We start from the raw sequence: 25,870 nt of genomic DNA on the forward strand, positions 1-25,870 counted from the left end.
TGGTATAGCGGTTAGGGTGTCAGACTATGAGGTCAGGGTTCAAATCCCCACTTGGAAATGAAGCTCACTAGGTGACCTAGGGTCAATCACTGCCTCTCAGCCTAACCTACCTCACAGGGTTGTTGTGGGGATTAAATGAGGAGGGGGAATAATGTACGCCACACCTTGAGCTCCTTGGAGGAAAAGGTGGGATATAAGCGCAATATATAAATAAATACTTGGCGGGGGGGGGCCACTGCAGGGAGATGAGGAAAAGTCCCGTTACACAGCAGAAGTCCTTGCATGGCTTCTGCTGACAGAACTCATCAGCTGACATGTGCCCCATGTCTTGTAAACAGCTGAGAGGTTTTATTCTTACAGTCAAGCAATATTTTGCTAAATAAAAAAATTGCATTTAAAAAAGAAAAATCAATCAGAACTCAAACAAAGGACCAACTGAGGCAACAGCAGAACGTCCAATCATGTCCACCAAATGCCCTGGTAAAGTTTCTACCTGCTGCCTAAAAGCCATCAAAGTGGGCTATTGAGTTAAACAAAGTGCCACCACTGAAAAAGGCCCTGCCTCTGGTGTCCACCCACCTAACCACTGGAGGTAGAGCACTCAGAGGCAACCTTGGGTAAAGACGTCAACCATACATGCATATTCAACTTTGGGTATTTCCTGTCATTAGCAGGCTCTGGTCCATGTTGAGTCCACCACTTTCCTGAAGCTAAGCTGGTCTGGGTGCGGACAGTACCTGGATGGGTGACAGCGTGGGAACCACACCTACACCACTGTGGTTTGCACAGCAGGAGGAAGTGAGATGTGAATATGTAAAGCAATAATCAATCATAATGAGCCAGCAGGACAAAGAGCCACATTCCACACTGTTGGCTGGTACTCAAGCAAGGGGAAAGGCTCAGAGCTATTATTTACAACACAGCCAAGTTATGATTCATCAGGAAGATTTGAAATCTAGACGCAGGGAGCCAGGCTGTGTCAACCCCACGATTACAGCCTTGCCTAACGGGTATTGCAACATCAGTGACAGCTGGAGATCAGACATTCTCCAACTACACTGTAGAGGGCAGTCTCTGCAAAAGTGGAAACCACTTCAGGATATCCTGTGACCCAATCTACATTGATCCACAACAGCAAACATTTTTTCCAAGCCTCAGCACTGACCAGATTTTCTAGGGAGCTGCAAGGGGGTGGGGATACCTGAAAGGACCAAGGAAAAGGGGGAGGGCCTGGTCCTTGATCTGACTTCCATCTGGATTCCCCACCTCCTGGCCCGTGTGCAATTTTAGAAGAACACTGGTTCTCCATATGAACTGACCCAAATTCTGTGATTATCATCTGAGGCCCTTTTTCATGTTTCCCTCCAGGAGAGGTCCAGAGGATGACAACATGAGTCTTTGGTGACTTGTGGAATGCTCTCCCCAGGGAGGTTTGGATGGCGCCTGCATTATACACCTTTAGGGGCCAGGCGAAAATGTTCCTCTTCAACCAAGACTTTAGCTGATGAACGTTTTATGTCCATTTATAAGTGGTTGGGTTTTTTGTGGGGGGGGGGATTGGTTTGTTTTTGTTTTATTATGTATTTTCTGTACTCTGCTTTGCCAAACTTTTATTAGGCATTACAAAGATAGGCCATCATAAAACATCCATATATAAAATTTTAATTAATTAATAATTTTGTGTTCTCATTTTGTAATTTTATGTTCTGAACCACCCTGTGATCTTCAGATGATGGGCTGTATACAAATTTAATATGTAATAATAATAATAGTAATAATATGGAAGAGGAGGAGGTATGCTGCCTTCAATACTGCAGGCAATGGATGGCCATTGTTAACCTGGTCCCTGCTGGGCCTACACATGTATTCATCACACCCAGTAGTCAGGGTGTGTGTGTGTGTGTTTCATGCACATCGCAGAGCAGCCATGATGGATCAAAGTGGACAATACTAGGCTATCTCTGGGTCTTTCCTGCAGAGGTTGCTTGGACCCTTGTGCAGATATCTTCAGCTTTAGGTGGAGACCTTGGCTTTATGATAAGATTAACAGGAAAAGCAAGCCCAACGTCCAAACAAAAGCGAAAGCATAACAAGTTCTAGCAAACCAAAAGCTCTTGGAAGCATGTTAAAGTTCTCTGTGTGAGGAACCGCTGATACAGCAGGGTCCCAGTTGCTCATTACCACCCCACCTCCCAGATTGTGGTATTTCATAGTCTATGTTTTATGTGGGTTTGCCTACATGAACAGTAACATTAATGGAAAACTCAGTGCAAAGGTCCATCTTCCTCATCCTATTGCTGACTGATATAAAAGGTATACTCAAGGGGTTTTTTTGGTTCTTCTTGGTATGGGAGTTAAGTGTCAGACGAGGACATGATAGACGAGGATTCAATTCCCCAGTCAGTCATGAAGCTCACCAGGGACCAGTCAGTGGTTTCTAGTCTTACCTATTCACAGGGTTGTTGTAGGGTTTAAATGAGGAGGGGGAAACAATGGACACCACCTTGAGCAATAAAAAAAACAAAAAACAAATCTGCCTCAGTTCACATGCTTTCCTCAATCTGAGGACTGCTACAAGGCCTAGCCTACATCCTTAAGATTGACAACCAAGAAAATTTTAGTTAACCAGTATGCTAGGGAACTTAGAATTGTTTCACAACTAGATGGGCTGGAGGGAGTTGGAAGCTCTGCTATTCACAATGATTGCTTGCTTTGTCAATGCCACTTATGAGTTCATATGCAAGTTATATCCAATTGCTCCAAGTTGCTTTAGATTTAAACATGTACAAGTTGCTCTTTTCAAATATTTTATTTTGTATTAACGCCTCCAAATTCAAGTTTCTATATGGAAACTCCATTTCATATCATTTAATAATACCATAAAACTCTCTATATACAGCAAGTGAATCATTTCGGTTACAATCAGAAGTCTGGTGTTTGTTTTTTGCAATCCAATGAATGTTGGTGGATCGGCCAGAATTTGGCATGGCGTGCACTAATGGCAACTGGATCACCAGATTAACAGCCATATGACTAGTAGCCACTGATAGCCCTAGCGTTCATGAATTTGTGTAATCTCCATTTAAAGCCTCTCAAGTTGGTGGTATTCACAACATCTTTCAGAAGTGGTTTCCTCAGTTGAAATGTTGTACAGGACATTTCCTCTTGTTAGTCCAGGATCTCCCACTGTTTAGGTTCACTGGATAACCCTACTCATTACTGGGTTGAAATATTGCAAGAAAAGCCTATCCACTTTCTCCACACCAGTCATGTCCACCTCCAACCCATTACTTGCCTTTTCTAAATGAAATGTCCCAAACATCATAACTTTTCGCCGTAAGAGTTGCTCTAGCCCTTGCTCCTTTGGCTTGCTCTTTTTCCAGCTTTACAGTACCTACAAAATCCCTTTCTTGTAACCTTGCCAGTTGCTTCTCCTTGCCTTAACTTGCCTAATGGGGTTGTTGTGAAGATGAAATTGGGGGAAAATGAGAAATGTTAAAGATTGGGATGTAGGGGAAGAGAGAGAAAAATCCAATGGAGGCACTTTTACAGGATGTGTAAAATGGAAAATAAAGAATGATAAAATGTGTGTATGGGATACGGAAAAGATCAGTGATATGGGGTTGGGGGGGAATTGAATGGGGGGAAATGTGGAAAATTTTCTCATGCAAATGAGGATATTTACTGATCCTGTGAGCTAGGGATCATGGGAGTTGTAGGCCAAAAACATCTGGGGACCCAAGGTTGAGAACCACTGCCCTAGAGAAACCTGCACCAACCTGGTGCCTTCCAAATGCTTTGGACTACAACTCCCAGCTGCTCCAGCCAGAATGGGCAATAATCAGGGGATGCTGGGAATTGGAGTCAAGCAGCACTAGGAGGGCAAGAGGTTGCCCATCCCTCGCCAGAGGTTAAGCAAAGGTGCCTACTAACTGTATTTATGGAGCTATTTGTGCTTCTTTGCAAAGAATACTATCTTATAATTACTCAACCAGGTGCAACACCCACTCTGCCTCCATAATTGCATGAGACCAAACCCCAAGTGCACTGCAAACTTCAATCAGTCCTATAACTGGTGAATTAAATGCTATACTGAAGCACATCTTTGTGACCCTGCAGCTGCAGCTAGCTGTTTAAACTTGCCGTCGCCTATTACTGATGTATCAGAACCCATAATGTCATAACATGATCAGCAGGGTCCAGTCACACAATGAAGCCCCCATACCACTTTATTTCACCCACCATGCCTGTCAGCTGTATTGGCACCACCACAAGTGGATATTGCATTGCAGGTTCAACAACACAGTGGTGACGCTGCTCAATGAGTTGTATTCACACCCCTTGACACAGAACTGTTCACATTGTACAATGCCAGGACCGCCATCAGCAATGACATGAATAATCTATTGGGGGGAGGGGGATCACCGATTCTGTTACCAAAACCCAGTCAGCTTCTAAGAGACATCTGACACCTGTTTTAAAGGTATCTGGTGACTCTCCACAATCGGCGGAAGAGAACACCATCACCACCTGCGGCCCATCCCATAATATTCCAGGGCTCTAAAGCAATTATTTCTAAAGCTGCGTAACCTTCTCAAAGCGAATGCTCTGCTGAAGAACCCCTCCAACTTGATGCCCTCCAGATGTTTGGGGCTGTGAGTCCCATCAATCCAAGCCAGCAGGGTCAATGGTCAGGGATGACTGGAGTGATAGCTGAAAATATCTAGAGGTCACTGAAGTTGGCAATATGCTGCAAGTTACCCGTTAACAACAGACAGCTGTGCTATGCAGTGGGAGAATGGCCCCACTGGGAAAGCCAACACCTAGGGAAGCTCACCTGCCATTATGCATCTGCTCATAAAGAACACTCCCCATACCCCAAACAATGTGAAAGTCACTAGTTTGCTAGTGAGCATGTAGAGAAAGTCAAGGTGCTTAGGCATTTGGGCTCTGTCTTCCAAAACCAGATTCTTTACCCTGAGAATTCATATGTATCTCAATTACTTGACCACTTTCTTACGTACTTGTGGTTGTGAGCCATTAAATTATACCACAGAACTGCTTTTGCATTTGCTGCAAAAGATTAATCCCTCTGGGATTTGTTTTCAATGGAAATTCATATTTCTAGTTCCTAGCTTCCTCTTGCAGGCAAAAGTGAAAGAAACAACATTAGATTCTCACAAGTTAAACATTACCCCACGTGTGGCCACCTCTTTAGTACCTTCACCGTTTCCATTTCTTCCTACCTGTACGGTTGCAAATTGACACTGTGAAACAACAACAACAAAGAAATGTGACAGTATGCTCTTGAAGGCAGAGACCTTTTTTTGTACCTGAAAACACGGAACTGTAGAGTTGGAAGAGACGCCAAGGGTCATCTAGTCTAACTGATGTAATGCAGCTAAAGAATTCCTGACAGATGGCCACCCAATCTCTGCCTAAAAACCTCCAATGGCTACTAGCCACAATGATTATACTCTGACTCCACAGTCAGAGGCAGTAATGCTTCTGAATACCAGATTCTGGAAATCACAGTAGGGAGAAGTGTTTGGGTCTGGACATGGTTGGCTGTGGTGAGAACAGAATGCTGGACTAGATAGGCCCCCTTTGGCCTGATCCAGCAGGGCTCTTTTTATGCAGTCAACAACATCTGGGGGGTATCCTGTTAACTACCCCTGCTTTTTGCACCAAAACAGGCCCCTGCCCCAAGGGGCTTACAATCCTGAGAGAGAGAGAGAGAAACAGGAAATACAAACCTTTTCCTAAGTAAGCTAGCTAGCACCAATCTGTTTATCTTTTCCTCACTGGGAAGATGCTCTCGCTTACCATCATTTTACTTTCCCTCCAGCCAATTGACTTAGTTGCCAGTATCAGAGTTCTCCCCGCACCCCCAGTGTGCTGTTTTGAATGAGACATCTAAAAATGCCCCCCTCCCCCAAAAAACCCCACCCTTTCTTTGCATGCAGCACACACCTGCAGCAGGCAGCCTGATTCAAAACAGCAGCTAGAGAATGCAGCTATTCAGCCTCCTGGTGCATGAGCTCCATAATCACACCAGCCCACATTCAGCCATCCCCCAACAAGGAGAGCAACAGAACAAGTGGTTCTAACAACATGACTTAGTGAAAAGCAGAACCTCACAGCAGTTTTGTGAAGAGGGAGGGCCCGGGAAGGACTGAAGCAGCTGTGCTTTCTCTCTTAAAAAAAGAAATTACTGCTTGTGCAGATTACTCTTTCAAGGGAAGGGAATGAGGAATGAACTGATGCCCAATTATCTGGTGCTGGGCAGAGTTCCCTCCCCCACCAAAAACCCAATGCTCTCCAAATACCACTCTCTCCTGCCCCATGACAAACATAATCAATTACTGCTAGATGTTCTCCTGCATGCATCTCTGATTGATTTCCAAGGGCTCTGTGCAGGAGACCTTGTTAGTTCATGGTGCCCTGGGTCTACTCTGTCTCAGCCTGTGTGAGATTGTCTGCAAAGATGGCCTACTTCAAATATCGCCTCTGTTGTTGATCCAATAGGTGGCCACGGGCCTCGCTCTCATTTACTCCAGAAAGTTATTCTCGTGTTCACCCCCCCCCATTCAGCACGCCTTGGGAAGTAGGTCTTTCATGTCCCCATTTCACAGAGAAGGGAACTGAGGTCAAGAGGGAATTTGTCCAAATATACTGAGCAAATTGCCTTTGAGGCTCTGAAGACTACTGTCAAGAGGAGAGCTCTGACTGCAAGGTAGTTCTTCCTTTTTCATGCCAGTTCAAGAGCCACTTCTAAACGCTCTGTTTTCAGGTTTCAACTCCAGCTTCAGGTTTACTGTTCACAATTTTCCATTTAAAGAGTGAAAGAAGGGCTTGAGCTTGGGAGGAAGAAGCCCAAGTGGGCACTGTAAAAAATAAAATAATCTAAAGCTTTCTTGGTAATTTCTCATCCAAGCCTTGGATGCAAAACACGACTCACAGGGGGTGGTGCAGTATTATGGGAAGCTCCAAAGAACTATAAAAAGTGCAGACCTTTGTTGGTAAACTGCATGGCTAGTTTTAGCTCAGCCCTTAAGCATAGGCAGACACATCCTCTTACGAAAAAAGGAAGTTCCACCAAGCTCACTCACATTATGTGACCTGTATACAAGTTTGCATATATTTATATGCAAGTAGTAACTTTTGAGATGTTCAGGTTATGCATTCCACTAGCACAATTTAAAGCTTGTGTTGCAGAGATTAGCCCAGCTTAGATTCTTGCACTATTAAAAAAAGGCATTAATGACATCAGGAAATCCTGAACTGCAGCTATGGAAAGCACAAGGCATGAGGGGGTTTGGGACAGCATTTTTTCACTGAAACAAAAGGGCAGCTGAAACACAGCCCAGCGAAACTGCCGAAGTCAGCAGCAGAAAAGGGAGACAAGCATAAATCGGGGAGGTGGGAGGGAGAGCGAGAGCGCTCCTAGGCAAGCAAGGCAGTCAAGACGCAAGGGTCTAGAAAGCAAAAGCTCTGCCATCTCTGAAAGCACCATCAGAAACACAGTCAGAAAGCCTCTCTCAGAGCCGATTCCTTGCTTACAGATTAAGAACCCGTTGGCACCGATATCTGCAACAAGAGCAAGAGGACTGAGGTGCCACGTACACTTGGTTTTGAAAAGAAGTCCTTGAGCCTCTTCGTCCTTGATGGTGCAGAGGGCCGGAAAAAAGCAGATGCATGATCCCAGCAGACTAACATAATTTCAGAAAACAAACAATTCCTCCTGGAAATAGAGAGGGACTGTCTTTATGAGAATTCCCCAGAGACATGGGCACCATTTCTCAGGTTTCAAAAGACCAGTGAGAGCAAAGGCAGAAGGGCAGGTGTTGTTGCCGGGATTGCTGAACTGGCATCTTCCTACCCATAACACAGGCCTGAAAAAGCATTCCAGATCCAGGCCACGAACAACCACCGTTTTGGAGCCCAAATCATGTTACTGGTTGCCTGACCCTCCAAAGGTGTACCCACTTTCTGAGAGGCAGTGTGTGGAAATTTTCTGGAAGAACAGGTGGCCTGGGGTTTGTCAAGCCTGGCTAGCACCTTCTTTAACATATTAGAAATGGACCTATGTGCAAATTTACAAAGTTCCCTACTAACGAGACAGGCAGGCATTGCGAGGGGTGGAAGGAGAGATTCTACGTTCCAAGAGTTTATCAGCCAATGGTGGTAGGTGCTGTCAACAAACTTTCAGGAGCCAATCATGCTTGGGATGTGGTGGGTGGGTAGCAGCTTCCAGAAGCAAATATGTGGGCAACAAAGTTTTTGGGATTTTTCCAACTCTGGGCACCGTTTCCATTTTGCAGATGGCACAATTGGGGGTTGAACGACAAGGCACCACACATTTACATCCCCTGCAGTGGAAGTTGTAGGGATTCCGCCAGACAGGCCTGTCAGTGCAAGGGAGGAGATTATTAAGAATGGTTGCCAAGAAGTGCAACTCCCCCAGTTTAAAATCCTTCCAGAAAGGAGGGTCATATTCATCTGCGTCAAACACCCACATAAAAATCTTGCATTCTGCCCATTTGCATTGCAGAGGCTTGGGGGAGTACCTATTGACAGCCATTATTTTTAGAACATGTATGCCCAACTCATGATCCATGAAGGCAAACACAGTCCACTCTGACAGCATACTTTAGGGTACCAGACATGATCGTGTTTTTACAGTCAAAGGCAGCTGGCAGAAACCCAAGGCTTATTGAGTCCAGCAGCCAAGGAAGCATCCAAAACAGACGGGTCTCTGTAACATGGTCCCACAACATGCATCAGTGATGCAGTACATTTCACAGAGTCTCTGGTGCTAAAATGCCTTCCTTCCTCTATACAGGCCTGGTAGATAATCAGAGAAGGCCTTATGAGAATGCCATGACCTGCAAAGTGTTATCTGGAGGCAGTAGAGAAGCAGGTTTTCTCCATGGTGCCGACTACCCTCTGGAATACCCTTCAGAAGACACTTAATTGTTTGGGGGGCTTTCCTTGCCCAGGAGCACTGTACCCTTCTACCCTGTTCTCTGTGATACCAATTTCTCCATTTTAAATTGTTTAAATATTATTTCACTTTTGGAAAACACAATTAAATTTCTTTTCATATGTGGCATAGAAATGTTTCAAATAAACAACCAAACAAGTTTGTGCTCTACCAAACTGAAGCCAACCTTTTAAATATCTTCCTGCAAGACAGGAGTTTAGACACCTCCTCCCCCATACCATGCCAACTGGGAAAGCAAAGCGCTGGCCTCTCAATTCTGCAGACAGAAGCTCACAGGAACACCCCACATGCTGTCTCTCCACCACGCTCCCAGAAGCCAGGACACAGCTATAGATAACCTGCAACACAGCTATGGATATCCTGCGTTAATGGAATGACTCCACTGCTAACAGCAGCTGTCCTTCACCTTGCATAAGGAGGCAGCCACATATTGGTTAAGACCCAGCTACATTCTGAAAGTAGCATAGAGGGGTGTTACTTTTGCTTGAAGGCAGACAATAATCAGGCTCCAGTTCTGGATTAAACACAGCTGCACACTAGGCACTCTTCACCTTCCATCTAACCTTTGAGCATCAGTAGCCTTTTCAGGCCAGAAGGAAGAATAGAGAATTGCCTGGTTGCCTACATGCAATTATCAATCACCACAGGAAATCAAATCAGTGAACAACATCAATTCTGATTGAGAGGTTGGCTAGATACAAGAACCACACTAAGAAATTCACTCACCAAACATATTGTGAGTGAGCATATTGTAACTGAACAGCTAAGACTTCATCAGAGAATGGTTTTAAATTTGATGTAGACCTTTTTTTTGCATTTACTTTTTTTTTTTAATGCATTTGCCTTCCCAGAAGAGGGGGAACCAATTTAAAATGCCCAAGTGCTGGCACTACTTTTCAGGTCTCAGTGTAACCAGGTGCCTGGGACTTTCCAACCCTGCCTACCTCTTGCCCTTGTGATGGGGCAAGATAAAAAATATTCTGTTTTGCTTTCTCTTCTCATTCTTCCCTAGAGGAAGAGTGATAGTTCCACTTTTCTGTCCCTTTCCCTCATTCCGCTCCCGACAAGATAGTACCTGTCTTTTGAAGAGGACTGAGAAGATGATGGAATGCAATTGCATTTGCTTCCATGACTATCTGTTCTTTCCTAAATTGGAGTCAAAACCGTGACATTGGTCCCTTCTGTCTCTTGGCTCCAGTGGGTGGACCCATGGCCCCGTACCATTCTCCATCAGCCTCCCACTTCATAGACACAGGAGAACTCCAGATTTTTCCCACCTTGCTTCACCCACCATTCCTGTTGCACTTCCCAACGACTCTTTTAGAAAGGAAAATAATATTGGAGGCAGGAGGAAAAATAACCCCATTCCCTGGCTTGCACTGTCGTGTAACTGATCACTGAAAGGGGGAAAGGGATGTGCAGGTATGAGCAAACCCTACAACTCCTTGCAGCCTCCACACATACTTTCAGCCTCAGAACTCTGTATATGGGCAACATAATGCAGGTAACCTGCTACTTCAACCTTACACGCTCAGCAGTTTTAAAATAAATAAATAAAAAGGAGGTGAAAAGGCGGTGGGCATCCAGGAACCCACCATTGAACCCAATGTATTTTGCCTATATGTGATTTTGGCTTAACAATTGAGCGTCATCTGTGCCCTGATTTCCCTCTGCTCTCTACCCTCAGCACAGGGCACAAGTGGAACCAGATACACTTTTGCCTCCTCCAGACCTTGGTGTTGGTCAAGGTGGGAAGGAATAGGAGCCAACTCTCTTTCATAGTAGTAGCAGCAATAACAAATCTATTACCACCACTACCACCCACATACAATACATTTGAGAGCAAAGGATAATAGGACCTTGTGGTCTGACTGAACCCCACCACCCACTTCATTGGATTCACGTTGCACATGGGGTTCAAAACCTAAAATCCCTTACCATTCCTATTACTGGTGGTGAATGGAAGTAGGACAGGGCCTTCTCTCTCCTTTCCCCGCCCCCACCCTTCCAATCAGATCCCTGCCCTTTCATATTGTGGCAGGAGAACACTGAGACTCAGTTCAGAAAAACAAAAACAAAACCACCATACAGTACTACGTAGATGCTACAAATCGAATAAACATGACCCCCAGAGTCTAGTCTCGTTGAATTCAATGAGGGTTAGGCCTGAGATGACAAGGTACAGGATCATGTTGTTAACTCCTTAGGCTCCACAATCAGTCTGAGAAAAGGATCCAAAGAGCCCAGACACCCCTCCAGTCAGAAAGATGAAGCAACAAGTCCTGGCCTCAAATCCCTTTCCCCTCCCCCTTCAAAAGATGGACTCAGGAGTCCTGGCCTCAATCTTCCCTCCCCCCCCCACTTTTCAAAGGATGAACCCAGGAATCCTGGCCTCAGCAACGTCACCTCCCCACCCTGTCCCAAGAACGGACCCTGGAGTCCTGGGCCCCCTCCCGAATTAACCTAACTCTCTCCCTCTCCCTCTCCCCTCCCCCCACCCCGCCCGCTTGTGGTTATTTCGAAGACAGGGAAGGGGGGGCATATTCAGACAGACCCGCCCCGGCCTCTCCCTTACCGGCAGTTTGGGGCTGACTTCCCCCTTGCAGCTGTGGCAGAAAAAGCGGTGCTGGGAGACGGCGGCCGCCGCAGCCGCCGACGCCTCCGCCATTTTGCTTCCCCTCCCCCTCCGCCGCCGTCGTCGTCGTCGCCGCTGCCGTCAGTCCTCCTGAACCAGCAACGCTCCGCCGCCACAGACAACACGGACGACTCGAGGCCTAGAGCGGAACGCTGTGGAACGCCGAGGGGACGCTCTAGCCGCCACACTTCCACACTTCACTTCCCTCTTTCTCCTTCTCCTCCCAAGCCTTAGCAGCGGAAACCTAGGAGAAGCTTTTTTTTTAAAGGGGGCGGGGCGTCAGGACTGCTGGGTACCGGATGTGGTTCCCCGGGCATAGCGAAGGGTCCGGCGGAGCGTGGTTGCCATGGTTGCCGCAACGGAAAGGAAGGTGGAGGCCTAGTCGAGTAGGGAAAACGAGCCGCCCTCTGACCCGAAGGTTACGGGCTCGGGTGTAAAGAGAGTCCATTCGGGTAAGTAGAGGGGAGGGAGGACTCTTGGATCCGCAGCCACGGGGGTGTTGAGTCGGTGGGGACCACGTACGGAGGAGGAGAGCTGGGAGCCAGGACTCCTGGGTTCATCAGGGGAGGGGGCGGCTGGACTTGGTCGTCTTTCTGGTCCAAGGCGGCGGGGTCGATATAGGGGGTCAGCTGGTGTCTCCTGGGTTCATCAGGGAATGGCCAAGCATATGGAAGAACAAGCCTGTTGTTATTATTATACGGTAGACCAGGTAGCTTCAAGAATATGAAATTTACCGGATGTGTATTTCCCCCTTATTTAACCCTCGCCTTGATCTCGTTTCCTTTCCTCTTGTGTCAAATTCACAATCGTAAGCTTCGGAGGACAGACGCCTATTGCTATTCTGTAAAAACACCATGTGTGGTGCATTAAAAAAAACCAAAAAAACCATTGCGCGGATGTGTTGTCAGTATTAATGAGGTTTACAGACTTGCACAGTAAAAGATTAAGAGGAGCAGGGGATTTATTTTCTAGAAGAGGTGTTCAGGCATGCAGTCTCCACTTCCTACCTCCAACACAGTTCAGGAAAAGCATTAGTACTTGAATCTGCTGAATGTGTATATTGGCTCTCACGTGGATTAGCTGTAAAAATGTGAATACCCCATGCAGAGACTGGGGGGATTCTTTTGTTCATCTTATCCTTGCCTTCACATCTCTAGCCATATGACCACAGTAAAATGTCCAAAAGTTTAAGGCAAACTCTCTTCAGGTACACTGACTGACATATGGTGGCAGTTAAAATTGGGATTTTAAGAGCTCTTTCCAGTCTCCAAACCCACTGGGCAATCATTTGTGCTTGTGCTGACTTCTGTGGATACACTCTTGTCTTACAGAGGGCCAAACAGATATAATATTCCTGCAAGATGACCCAGGCAGAAATCAAGCTCTCTTCCCTCTTGCTCTCTGAACATTTTGGTGACATCGTAGAAAAGATTGGGACGCACCTCATTCGCATGGGTAGCCAGCCATTACGGATGATAGCTCATGACACTGGGATGTCACTTGACCAGGTATGCGTAGTGGTAGATGGCACTGATGCAGAAGAAAGGCTGTGACATGAATAATGGCTTTGCACTGGAGAACCATAGAGTTTTGGCCTTAAGTCAGGGAGACCCAGGTTCAAACCCCTGCTTGGCCATGAAGGTCCCTGCATAACTTAAGGCCTATTAACATCTTCCACCTCACAGGGGTGCTGTAAGTGGCGAAGGGGTGCATTATAAATACTGCTGTCCCTGGCAAAGGATTTCTGACTCTTTGAATCCTTTTCACACTGTTTTGCTCAAAATTGAATGCTGTGCTCTGGACTGGGGTTGGGTAGAGTCTGCAGATCTCCATATATACACCGAGCTTTTCTCCCATCTGCACAGGTTCGGAAGGCACTCTGTGTCCTGATCCAGCACAACTTGGTGACGTATGAGCTGCAGAAGCGAGGCCTGGTGGAGTATGAAGCCCAGTGCAGCCGAGTGCTGCGGATCCTCCGCTACCCCCGCTATATCTACACTGCCAAGACCCTTTATAGTGACACGGGTGAGCTGATCGTGGAGGAGCTGCTGCTCAATGGCAAGATGTCCATGAGCGCCACAGTGAAGAAGGTGGCTGACCGGCTGACAGAAACAATGGAAGGTGAGCTGAATTTAAGGTGGGGCTCAGCCCTGGAAAAGCACTTTTGGGTGGAGCCTGGAACTAAGGTCTGAGTCGAGGGTTTGTTTCCTTTTCTTCAGATGGTAAAACAATGGAGTACAGTGAAGTCTCGAGCACGTTTGTACGCCTGGCAGACACCCACTTTGTTCAGAGATGCCCATCAGTCCCTGAAGGTCCAGAGCCTTCTGATGGCCCCCCTCCTCCTGTGCCCACATTGCAGCTTAACGAGAAGGATATGTATGTGGTTCCAAAACTGAATCTCATAGGTGAGGAAACAACTCAGAGGCCCCATGATCATTTCGTTAATCCTTGTAAAACTGCATCGTCATAGATGATGTGCAGCATTGGCTGGCGACTGGTAAGCAATGTCTCAAAGCTATTTTCCTAAACAGCAAAGATGTCTAAGGCTCAGCAAAGCTCATTTCAGGTGGTTTCAGGAGAGAAAGGAAATGGTGGTCCTGTCTACAGTTGGTTTTATGCCATCTTAACTCATCCCCTTGCCGCCGCCACCCAAAAAGAAACCCTTGGGAGTTGTAGCTTGTGATGCTGAAAAGTGTTTGTCCTTGCTTTTCTCTCCTCACACCCTTTCAAACCACAATTCTTGGGTTCCCAATGATAATGGTTTGATTGTTAAATCACATGAAAACGTCTGTGGATTTGCCCTGAGAGAAATAGATAGCATATCATGCTTACAAAGCATGATCATTGATGGAAGATGAGGGCTGAGCAGCTATAAAAAGGTGGGCTTTGGCAGACTGCATCCTTATTGCTACTCAAAGTGCAGACCTTTCTTTTGGCTATCAGGGAAGGGGAAGAGGAGGCACTCCGACAACGGCCAAGACAATGGAGAACGCAAAGCGAAACGACAAAAGCAGGAGGCAGACAGCAATGAGGTAAAGAGGCTGCTGAGCTGGGTAGTGCATCCCTTCATGAACGGGTACTGGAAATTTAGCTTTCTCCATCACCTTGAAAGGAAGAGCAAATCTCCCATTGGTTTTAATCATAGCATCATAGAATTGTAGAGTTGGAAAGGACCACGAGGGTCACCTAGTCCAAGCCCTTACAATGTAGGAATCTTTGGTCAAACATGGGGCTCAAGCCCATGACCCTGAAATTAAGAGCCTCGTGCTCTACTGACTCAGCTATCCACATTGTAATATCTGTAAATGATGGGTTTGGAGGGGGTGAGAAGGAGAGCAGTCTTGATATATTGTGAGGCAGAACGGGGGTGGACCAGTGGTGCCTTGGCAGGAGTTGGAGGGTAGATCCTACCCACGTTTAGGGCATGATAAGGCTTGATTTCGTGGCAGGGTGTGCCCCATGTAAATTAAGAGGAACTGTAACATCATTTGAGGTTGTGATCAGCGTAAGTTCAACTCAGAATAGACCTATTGAGAATAATGGACCTAAGTTACTCATGTTCATTAATGTATCTACTCCAAGTAGGACTATCATTGGTTGCAACCCTTGGTTTTATTACCTTTAGCACCAAAAGTGTTCTGCAGTTGTCCTGGTTATTTCATTTATTTCTTTATCTCTCCCCGCCCCCACCCCAAGTCTTGTCTTGCTGGTCATTATAGCTGTGCAGATCAGCTCAATGGCATGTGGGCTTCATCTTCTCCTGAAGCCATAGAGGAAGCAGCCAACATGATTTCCCCCTCCCAGTGACTTATTTAATAGAAGCAAAAGGAATTATGGATTTACTTGTTTTTAAAGCAAAATAAATCATGCAAATGAAGTTTCTGCACACTTGCTCTATTAGCATAATATATGCAGGTTGCAGGATTTAGTGTTTGTGGTGACAGAATTTTGGTTGGAGTGTGCTGGGGGTACAAGTAGCCCCCCCAGTTGTGCAATTTGATACACAGGATAACACTCCGCTTCCCGCTTTCTCCCAATCAACACTTCTCAGTCTCCATCAGATGATGGAATCTACTGGCAAGTCAACATTGACCGTTTCCACCAGCACTTCCGAGATCAAGCCATTGTCAGCGCTGTGGCCAACAGAATGGACCAGGTGTGTTGCTTTCCTTCTTGTGGGGGGTAGGGGTGGGTCTATGTCATTAGACTAATATGTGGTGTGGCCACATTTGGGATACTGTGTACAGTTCTGGTTGCCCCACCTCAGAAAGGATATTCTAGATGGAAAAGTTTCAGAAAGGGGCAGCCAAAACGGTGAAGGGGATAGAGTGGCTCTTCTATGAATAAAGGTTGTAGCATTGGAGAATTTCTTGTTTAGAGAACAGGTGAGTAAGAGAAGACACGATAGAAGTTTATAAAATTATGCATGGCATGGAGAAAGTGGACAGAGAATAGTTATACTCCCTCTTGCATAAAACCAGAACTTGTGGGCATCCAGTGAAGCTGAATGTTGAAAGGTTCAGGGCAGATAAAAGAAAACACTTCTTAATGTGGCACATAGTTAAACTGTAGAACATGGGTCAGCAAACTATGGCCCGCGGGCCAGATCATGCCCAATTGTCTTCTAAATCCAGCCTGCAGATGGTCTGGGAATCCCCGCGTGGATCGCCATTGCGCACATTCTTTCCCTCTCCCTCACATCTGCTTCTCCTCGCCCTGCCTAGAGGAGGAAGGGGGCTGGGCTTTGTTGGTTCCAGCCCCTCTCTGGAGCCCTTTCGTGCGCCGCTCATTGTGCCGCCAGCCCCTGTCGCTCGCAAGACACAGGAACCTTTCATGCACCACTCATCGTTCCTCATTCATTCCCCCCCAAAAAAATATCGTCCGGCCCCCTACAAGGTCTGAGGGACAGTGGACTGGCCCCCTGCTGAAAAAGTTTGAGGACCCCTGCTTTAGAACTTGCCCACACGGGAGGCAGTCATGGCCTCTGGATGGCTTTAAAAGAGGATTAGAAAAATTCATGGAGGAAAGGGCTATCAATGACAACTTGCCATGATGGTTATTCTCTGCCTCAATACTGAAGAGGCAGTAATACTCCTGAATACCCATTGCTGGAAACGACAGTAGGGGAGAGAGCTCTTATGCTCAGGTCCTGCTTGTGGATTTTCTCATGGAGGCATCTGGGTGGCCACCATGAGAACAGCATGCTGGACTGGAAGGGCTTGTCATACAGTAAGTCCTTACGTTCTTACTGAAGGCTGTTTCCTCTGCTTTGGCATTTCCTCCCCTGGCCAGTTTTTAGTTTATCAAAGAAGAGTTTTAGCTTTTCCCTTTTCCTTGGCATACTGGTTTTCTACGTGCAGGGATTTATTACTTGATTTTGGTATGGCAGAGCTTTTTAATCATGCAAGCTCCCACCTACGTTTTACAGTCCATGCACAAAACAAGGACTTCCCTAAGAGTTCTGTCTCTGTCTCCTTCCCTTTCCGACAGACCAGCAGTGAAATTGTGCGGACGATGCTGCGAATGAGCGAGGTCACAACTTCTTCCAACGCGCCATACACCATGCCCCTGTCTTCCAACGAGGTGAGCAGCTACTTGGGACTTGTTGGCAGATGTGTATGCAAGCTTGTGTGTAAGGCGCGTGTTCAGTGTATGTGTGGAGTGTGTGGACATGTGTGCTCTGTGTACTTGTGGGGTGGCCCTGCCTTCTCCCAGCTCTGACCCTGACCCCTTTTTGCCACACCCATTTACATTTGGGTCTCTCCCACCATTGGTGTGCAGTTCCTGGAAGGATGGCACCAGAGGCAAGGCAGCCCTTGGCCTAAAGAGGGCACTGACTCCCTGTAATAAATCCCTCTAATAGAGTGGCTCATGCCTGCCATGACTGGGGGTTCAGTCAGGATCTCATTGCTGTCCTTTCCCCGGGTCAGAGTAGCTGCTAGAGAGGGGGTGGCTCATTTTTGCCAGGGGCACATGGGTTGCCTTGGTATGTGATATTGTTATTTATTTATATGTTATTTATTTATATGCCATCTTTCAGCCAAAAAAAGGCCCCCAGGACAGCTCATAAAAAATTACATATGCAAATACAAACATATCAGCGCAAATACAATACAAATCGTACTAAATCTTAATATCTCGAAAGGATATAATGTATTCATTTTCCTGCCAAAAGAGCAACAGTTTATGCCGCACAAAACATTAAGAGAGAGCAGGAGAGAGCTTTTGTGAGTTGTTTGGCATGTCTTTCTTCATTTTATGTAATCTTAGAGCTGGAAGATGACCTTGGGGAGGTAATCTAGCCTAACCCTCTGCTCAGTGATGGGATCTTCCAGCAACTGCACACCTGGCAGATGGCTGCACAGCTTCTGCTTAAAAACAACAACTCAGCAGCACAGAGCCTGTGCCTCCCAAGAAAGGCTGTTCTCTTGCCTAATAGCTCTTACTGTTAGAAGATTTTGTCAAAATCTGCTTCCCTTCAGTTCCTGGCTCATTTTTCCCTTTGGAGTATCAAAGAGCTAGCCTGCTCCACCACCAACACCACCACCACCACCACCACCACCACCAACAACAACAAAATAATAATAATAATAATAATAATAATAATAATAATAATAATAATAATAAAAAATTTTATTTATATCCCGCCCTCCCCAGCCGAAGCCGGGCTCAGGGCAGCTAACAACAATCAAATAATCAAACAATCAAATAATCAAACATTCTAAAAACATTTCATTATAAAAATTAATTAAAATCAAATTAATGGCAACCGTTAAGCAAAATTCTGTGCAGGTTACCAGAGGAGGGACATGACAGCCCTTCAGATATTTCAAGGCTGGTATCATGTCATTGTCCCGTCCCGTCCCCCCCTTTAATTTTTTCCAGGCTAAATATACGCCACGCTTTCCACCGGTTTTCATAGGACTTACTATACTACTTGTTCTAGAATAATGGTATTATAGATTAATGGCTGTATATTTATGCACACTTTTGTTGGTTATGAAAGTTATAAATGGAAACCACACTATTCATTTAAATACATTGTTCTCTAAGGAACCTCTTGTAGGTCACCCGCTCTCTGGTTATGTTCAGCAGTAGTTTAAAGTCTGTAAGAAGTCACAGGATATCTACAACACTGGACTTCTGATTTGTTTTTTTTTTAAGATATTCCGGTCGCTTCCGGCTGGTTACAACATCTCCAAACAGATTCTCGATCAGTACCTCACTCTATTAGCAGATGATCCGGTAAGAAAGTCCTCTTCTGGATTATTATTCTCACTTCGAACAATGCCTTTGAAATGGCATGCTCTTTTTCTTTTCTTTTTTACTTCCTTTTTCTCTTAATAAAACCTTGACCTGTTCAATCCTTTAATCTCCCCATAGCTGGAATTTGTTGGCAAGTCGGGGGAGAGTGGCGGAGGAATGTACGTCATCAGTATCCTTTTTGACTTGGCTGTATCATGAGGACTGGTTTCGTGTTCGGGGGCAAGCTGTGCTGGTTGTTTGGGAGGGTGTGCCTGCACTTCTACGCTGGACATGTGTACTTCTGTCCATGAAGAGCACATTTCAGCCCGCCCATTGTGTGGTGCCAGCTGCTACACGGGCTCAGCTCAGCCAACCTGGGGGAGATGCAGCAGAAGCCAAAGATAGCAGCTCACTTACCTAGCAAATGGATTGTGGGGCCCAGAGGAAGAGAGAACAGGGAGAGGGGGGACGGGAGCCAAAGCAGCCCACAGGAGCTCCTTCACAGTGCTGATCCCAACTGCGGCACTAGGGCAAAGAGCAACCAATCCTTGGACCCTGCACAGCCCACCTGTTCTTCACCTCAGCCACCGAATGCCTTAAAGAGATTCTTCTCTCATGTCTGGTGAATCTTAAGGAACCTGTTACAGCCTAGACCTTGGAGCAGCCAATGTCCTCTCAAGCGAGGAAAGAACCAAGGGAAAGGTTGGTTCTCTGCTCTTCTCTTCTCCCTGCCCCACATTTTCTCACTTAGTTGATCAGGGATCAGTTTATCCAAAGAGAAAAACTTAGAGAAAATGGCCAGGGGCAAAACAAACTGGGTCTGCATGGTCAGGGGCAGCAATGCTTCTGAATAAGAGTTTCTGGAAACGGCAAGAGGAGAGAGTGCTCTTGGGCTCAGGTCCTGCTTGCAGGTTTCCCACAGGCATCTGGTTGGCCACTGGATGGAGCATCACGGTCTCTGGCCATTTTGGCTTGTAGCCATTGATGGCCTTGTTGTCCTCTATGAATCTGCCCATCCAAGTCAATGGCCATCATTGCCTCCTGAGGGAGTCATTGTTTAACCATTTGCTGCATGAAGATGGACTTTTCCTTTATCTGTCCTGAAGGTTAGCAGGTGGCCCTGATGTGTCTTCGCATCATCGGAGAGCCTAGAAGGTGCCTCCCAAGTTAACCACACAAACCGAAACTCCCGTCAGTCAGTTAGAAGGAGGTGAGGGGCAAACCACTTGGTGCGTACCAAAATGGAACTCTCCCTGACATTTTTCCCTAACCTTACTTCAAACAGACCTTCATAAGGCCCTAGCATCACTGGCCACCGCAACACTGGAATCAATAGTTCAGGAAAGGTAATGGGGAGCCTGGCTGTTTGGAAATGTGGGAGTTGAAAACTTGCTTTGAGTCAAGGAAGCAGGCATGTCAGAGCTCATTGGCTTAATGTATTTGCAGTGTTATCTTGCATGCAGGCCTGCCTCAAGCCAGAAATGTAAAATGAGGCCAGCTCCTTGTGCCTGCTGCAGACATCTTTAGTCACTGTGGTGAAAGCAAAGTGCTATTTCCTCCTGCCAGCAGGGTGCAACCAAAACTTCCCGTTCATTTGTTTCATAAGAATTATATACAGATTGATTGTTTTAAAGCAAGCTCAAGGCGGTTTACAAAAAGAATAAGCTTATCGGTTAAAACAGTTTAAAAACAACGATTTAAAATAATCAAAAAAATAATTAAAAAACTAGTAAGATAAAAACAGACTAAAATGCACATGATATTCTGCATCTCTGGGTAGGCTTGCCTAAACAAAAATGGATTTGGCAGCCTCCAAACAGAGTACAGTGAAATTGCCTGCCTGATGTCAATAGGCAGAGGGTTCCAAAGTGGGTGCTGCCACAGTAAAAGATTGATTTCTTACAGATGAGGAATGGTATTATGTGGCACCTATACTGGTGCTAGTTTCACAGACCAAAGCAGTCATGTGGGCATACATGGGGTACAGCGATCTCACAGGTAAACTGGTCCTGAGATGTTTTTATTTATTTTTTCTTTTACATGCAAACAAACCATATAAACTTAGTACATGTTTTTACATTGACTTATAATAAAAAGACTTGTTTGTTAACTTAAGAGAATGTCTCCCTAGGTTTCCTGTGTGTTGATGGTGGTATCAAAATTGTCTTGTCTGTTTTTTATTTTCTTCCAATGTTTTACATTAGCTTCTCAGCCAAGCCTGTTTGCCATACATTTGTAGACCATCTGGTTAATGATAACTCAAGGACAGTTTTCCAATGTCAAGCAGTAGCCATAAAAATGCAGAGCACAGATCAGGCTGTCAAAGACTGACAGCAATGCTAACTGTGGACTGTACTGAATTTGTTGACCTTTTATCTTAATGCTTTCCTAGTAGAGAAAACATAGTTTTGAATAAACTGCTTATTTCTCTTCTAGTAAAGAAAATCATTCTGAGCTCTTTGTAACTCAGTACAGTGGTACCTCGGGTTAAGAACTTAATTCGTTCTGGAGGTCCGTTCTTAACCTGAAACTGTACTTAACCTGAGGTACCACTTTAGCTAATGGGGCCTCCTGCTGCTGCCGCGCCGCCGGAGTACGATTTCTGTTCTCATCCTGAAGCAAAGTTCTTAACCCGAGGTAATATTTCTGGGTTAGCGTATGTAAACCGAGGTACCACTGTAATACCTTGAAGTGCTTATACCCATTGAGTCCCAATGATGGAATAAACTAGGCACAGTTAAGAGCTCTACACGTCTTTCAGCCTTTGACAACTTGGTGCCCTCCAGATGTTTTGGACTCCCAGCATCCATCAGTTGGAAGCCAAACTGAGAATCCTGATGCTGCATTGCCTGATGCATTCAGAGGGTGTGAAAAACCAGCCTGCTATGCCATTTTATTTCTCTGATCTAGATTTGGGTCTCGTTGTGCTCGCATCTTCCGCCTGCTCCTGAGGAAGAAGCATCTGGAACAGAAGCAAATAGAAGACTTTGCAATGATCCCTGCCAAGGAAGCAAAGGAAATGATGTACAAAATGCTGTCGACTAACTTTGTAGCCCTCCAGGTATGCTCCTTTGCGGGGGGGGGGGGCGGGCTGTCCTGAATAATCTAGGTCTGAAAAATAAATTATGCAAAACCAAAGTTCCATGGAAGACCTGAGCTGCTTGGATGCAAGTCAAGATGAGCACAGTGAACTATCCAGGCCCTGAGGAGATAAGGTGGAAGCAGAATTCTTTGCAAGATTGCAACTCCTGTGCATACCATTCTCAACTCCCAGTGTGCTGTTTTCATCAGCATGAAAACCAGTTCCTGAGGTTCCGTCACACTCTAGCATCATCAAGATACCAGACGTGTCACAGGGCTGTGCTGATTAAGGGGTGGGGTTCTACAGGTTGGAGCAAAACCAGTTCTCAGTGCTTCCCATGGAATTTTATGGGGACAAAAACTCAGACGCAAGCATTACGAAGGGCAAGGGAGCATGGAAAGAGGTGTAGTCAGTACACCCACACTTTGGCCCCTTGTCTATGGCCCCTATTCCACTGAAAGGCTGCCATGGATTCCTGTGTAGAAAAGTTGAAATTGGTGTGCTTCAGAGACAAAGTTGTTGATGACATGAGAGAAAGCCTTTGCTCCCAGATGGCAGGATTCCCTCCCAAGAGAGGATAAACTGGCTCCCTCCTTGTTAGCCTTCTGCTGGAAGTTTAAGACCTTGTTTAGATTGGCCTTTGGAAACCAAAGTGCAGGTGATGCTGACCACTGGGCTGTCTTTGGGCAAACTGCATTTTAGTGCTAGGCTTAAATGTGTTTTAACTTGCTTTCAACTGGTTTGTTTTTATCGCTTTGTATATTATAAAGGTGTTATAAGGATGCTGCCTTGAATCCCACCTTAGGAGAAAGGCAGGATATAAATGCATTAAATAAATAAGGAACACAAGAAGAGTCTGCTGGATCTGACCAGTGGCCCACCTAGTCCTGCATCCTGTTCTCACAGTGGCCACCCAGTGGCTAAGGGATTGCATTGCAAATTGGGAATCATTGGTCTCAAATCCCATCACTGCCACTGAACATGCTCTTTCTCAGCTTCACCCCCCACCTGCAATATAATAATAATTAATAATAATAATAATAATAATAATAATAATAATAATAATAATTTATTATTATTTATACCCCGCCCATCCAGCTGGGTTTCCCCAGCCACTCTGGGCGGCTTCCAACAGATTAAAAACAGAATAAAACATCAAACATTAACAACTTCCCTAAACAGGGCTGCCTTCAAGATGTCTTCTGAAAGTCATATAGTTGTTTATTTCCTTGACAACTTTTTTATTTTAAGTTTATATGGTTTTTTGTACTGTTCTTGTGAACCACTTTGATGTTTTATTTGTAAATTACAGTCATACTTCCACTTACGTATCCCTCCGGTTACGCAAACTTTGGGATACATAAGCGGAAAACCCGGAAGTATATTTCTGGGTTTTTGCCACGCATGCATGCACAGAAGCGGTCTCTCCAGTTGCGAAAACCTCGGGATCCGGCCAGACCTCCCGAACAGATCCCGTCCACAACTGGTGGTACCACTGTAGAGTTATATAAATAAGTCAGCATTCCAGTTCTCTTTTCATTATTAAGCAAACATGGTGTTCTCTCATTCAAAAACAGGAGATCCCCAAGACCCCCGATCATGCCCCTTCCCGCACTTTCTACCTATATACAGTGAACAGGCTTTCATCTGCACGGATGCTGCTCCACCGCTGTTACAAGGTGCGTGTCCTGTGGCTTCACTGCCCTCGCTTTCCTTTTTTAAAAAAATATGCCGGGAGAAATTGGATTGCAATAGCCGTTTTCTGTTCCTCCTCCCTTCCAGAGCGTGGCCAACCTGATAGAAAGACGCCTGCATGAGACTAAGGAGAACCGGTGAGTGAACTGTCCTGGGGGGGGGGAGGGTGGTTAGGGCAAGAAGTTGGAGCCCTCAAGATCCACCTCCGCAGGGTCGCTCTTCCTCTGTTTGTCACTGCTGCCACAGCTTTGTGATGCTGTGTGACAGGTTGCAAATCTCAGATTTTCAAAGGTCTGTTAAAAGTAGGAAACTCGCAGAGCTGACCCCCAATTCTTCTATGTGAGTTTGTCTCAATGGGGCTCGCCCCAGGAGGTCTTCATGAATTCTGCCTTGGGAAGGAGTCTTGATTCTCTGCCTCGGGCCTTGCCCCATCTTTGGCCAGCCTTAAACTGAAGTGGTGTGGTTCTGTCTGACCCGCGGCTTCTGTCCTGTGCCAGGCGTCTGCTGGAAAAATCCCAGCGGGTGGAGGCCATCCTCGCCTCAATACAGGCCTCAGGGGCAGAGGAGGCACAGCTGCAGGAGATCGAGGAAATGATCACAGCCCCCGAACGGCAGCAGCTGGAGAGCCTCAAGCACAACGTCAACAAGTAAGTGAGGAGGAGCAGATGGTGGGGATCAGAGAAGGGACCTTGGGCGTCATCAAGTCCAAGCCATTTGCTCAGTGCAAGATCTGGCTACAGCATTCTGGACAGGGGGCTGCTCAGCAGATCCTCCCTGCTCAGAGTGTGCCCCTCAATACCTGTTGCTGAGGGACACATGGAAAGGTGGGAAGGGCTGTTGCCTTTATGCCTTCCTTGTGGACTTCTCAGAAGCTGCTGACTGGCCACTATGCTCAGTGCAAGATCTGGCTACAGCGTTCTGGACAGGGGGCTGCTCAGCAGATCCTCCCTGCTCAGAGTGTGCCCCTCAATACCTGTTGCTGAGGGACACATGGAAAGGTGCCTTTATGTTGCCTTTATGCCTTCCTTGTGGACTTCTCAGAAGCTGCTGACTGGCCACTATGCTCAGTGCAAGATCTGGCTACAGCGTTCTGGACAGGGGGCTGCTCAGCAGATCCTCCCTGCTCAGAGTGTGCCCCTCAATACCTGTTGCTGAGGGACACATGGAAAGGTGCCTTTATGTTGCCTTTATGCCTTCCTTGTGGACTTCTCAGAAGCTGCTGACTGGCCACTACAGGAAAGAGAAAATTTGGAGGGTAAACACGCCCTCAGTCAACCCACCCAGACAGGTTCTTCTTGTGCTGGCTTCGTAGGCTAGGCCCAAATCAGAGTTCATGACCTCCGTGGTATTTAAGGGGTCACTTCTGTGGCCAGAATTGCCTCCAGGACATCTGGTGGAATGACTTCCATAAATTTTGAGAGAGTGAACGTGTCTATTTTTTTCTTTTTAAACCACACCACAGGGCTAATAATGTGGATTTATTCACAAAGCCCTATCAAATTGCTTCTTGGGGAAGCTTAAATGTTTTCTCTCACACACCCCTCCCTGTGTGTATCTGACATATAAGATCAGGATTGTCACCTGATTACTTTTGTTAGTAAAAGTGATACTCAAATGTCACAGCAGCCATCAGGGTAAAGGAAGCACTCCCCACATTCTCTCTCTTTCTCACACAGATGAGAATAGACCACTTCTAAAATGTCACTTGCCATCTGCAGTTTTCAAAGTACTTGTATTTTTTTTAAAAAAAAGTTTAGTTGTTAACTGGTTTTAATCAAGGACCATGTTTAGTTTATTAACATATTCTTAGCTGAGTAATCAAAACTAACATATAATGTAGCCGGAATAATATATATATATATATATATATATATATATATATATATATATATATAAAAATAAATATTCATATTTCTCCCCTTTTAACAAAGGATTGATGCAAGTGAGAACCAAGTGGATGAAACCATATTCATTTTGGAATCCTATATCAACAGCACCATCAAGAGCTGAACAACCCCAGTGACTACAAGGCAACGGAGAGGGGCTGTCTTCCTCCTCCCTAAGGAGCAATTCTGTCTCCCCATCACAAGCAGGGCTAATGGACACTGAGTGTTGGGAGTGCCTCAACCTCTGTTTGTGACTCTATGTCAGTTTTTTACAAAAGGAAATAAAAAGACAGACCTGTTGACGTAGACTGGTTGGGAAG

The 25,870-nt window shown here is 45.8% G+C and overlaps 2 protein-coding genes across 4 annotated transcripts in view; one reads left to right on the forward strand and one right to left on the reverse strand.

The window, feature by feature from the left end:
- The window catches only part of RNF115 (ring finger protein 115), a 36,349-nt gene extending 24,520 nt beyond the window's left edge, over nucleotides 1-11,829 (reverse strand). The window contains exon 1 of the mRNA XM_053370125.1: nucleotides 11,583-11,829. Coding sequence (XP_053226100.1) covers nucleotides 11,583-11,675 — 93 coding nt within the window. The 5' untranslated portion in view covers nucleotides 11,676-11,829. The remainder of the gene's footprint in view (nucleotides 1-11,582) is intronic.
- Nucleotides 11,830-11,962: 133 nt separating this feature from the next.
- POLR3C (RNA polymerase III subunit C) lies at nucleotides 11,963-25,850 on the forward strand. Of its 3 annotated transcripts, XM_053370122.1 has the most exons (15): nucleotides 11,966-12,094; nucleotides 12,974-13,150; nucleotides 13,508-13,763; nucleotides 13,862-14,047; nucleotides 14,586-14,674; nucleotides 15,694-15,798; nucleotides 17,133-17,225; nucleotides 18,807-18,887; nucleotides 19,026-19,077; nucleotides 20,173-20,233; nucleotides 21,798-21,948; nucleotides 23,547-23,648; nucleotides 23,752-23,801; nucleotides 24,162-24,311; nucleotides 25,596-25,850. In XM_053370122.1, the coding sequence occupies exons 2-15, from the start codon at nucleotides 13,004-13,006 to the stop codon at nucleotides 25,672-25,674; spliced, it is 1,602 nt and encodes a 533-aa protein (XP_053226097.1). In that variant the 5' UTR covers nucleotides 11,966-12,094; nucleotides 12,974-13,003; the 3' UTR covers nucleotides 25,675-25,850. The 3 variants fall into 3 exon arrangements, with proteins under 3 accessions (XP_053226099.1, XP_053226098.1, XP_053226097.1); XM_053370124.1 differs by lacking the exon at nucleotides 13,862-14,047 and having other exon boundaries at nucleotides 11,963-12,094; XM_053370123.1 differs by lacking the exon at nucleotides 23,547-23,648 and having other exon boundaries at nucleotides 11,964-12,094.
- The last annotated feature ends 20 nt before the right edge of the window (nucleotides 25,851-25,870 follow it).

Source organism: Podarcis raffonei, chromosome 16 (assembly GCF_027172205.1).
Source record: "Podarcis raffonei isolate rPodRaf1 chromosome 16, rPodRaf1.pri, whole genome shotgun sequence".
Taxonomy (NCBI): domain Eukaryota; kingdom Metazoa; phylum Chordata; class Lepidosauria; order Squamata; family Lacertidae; genus Podarcis; species Podarcis raffonei.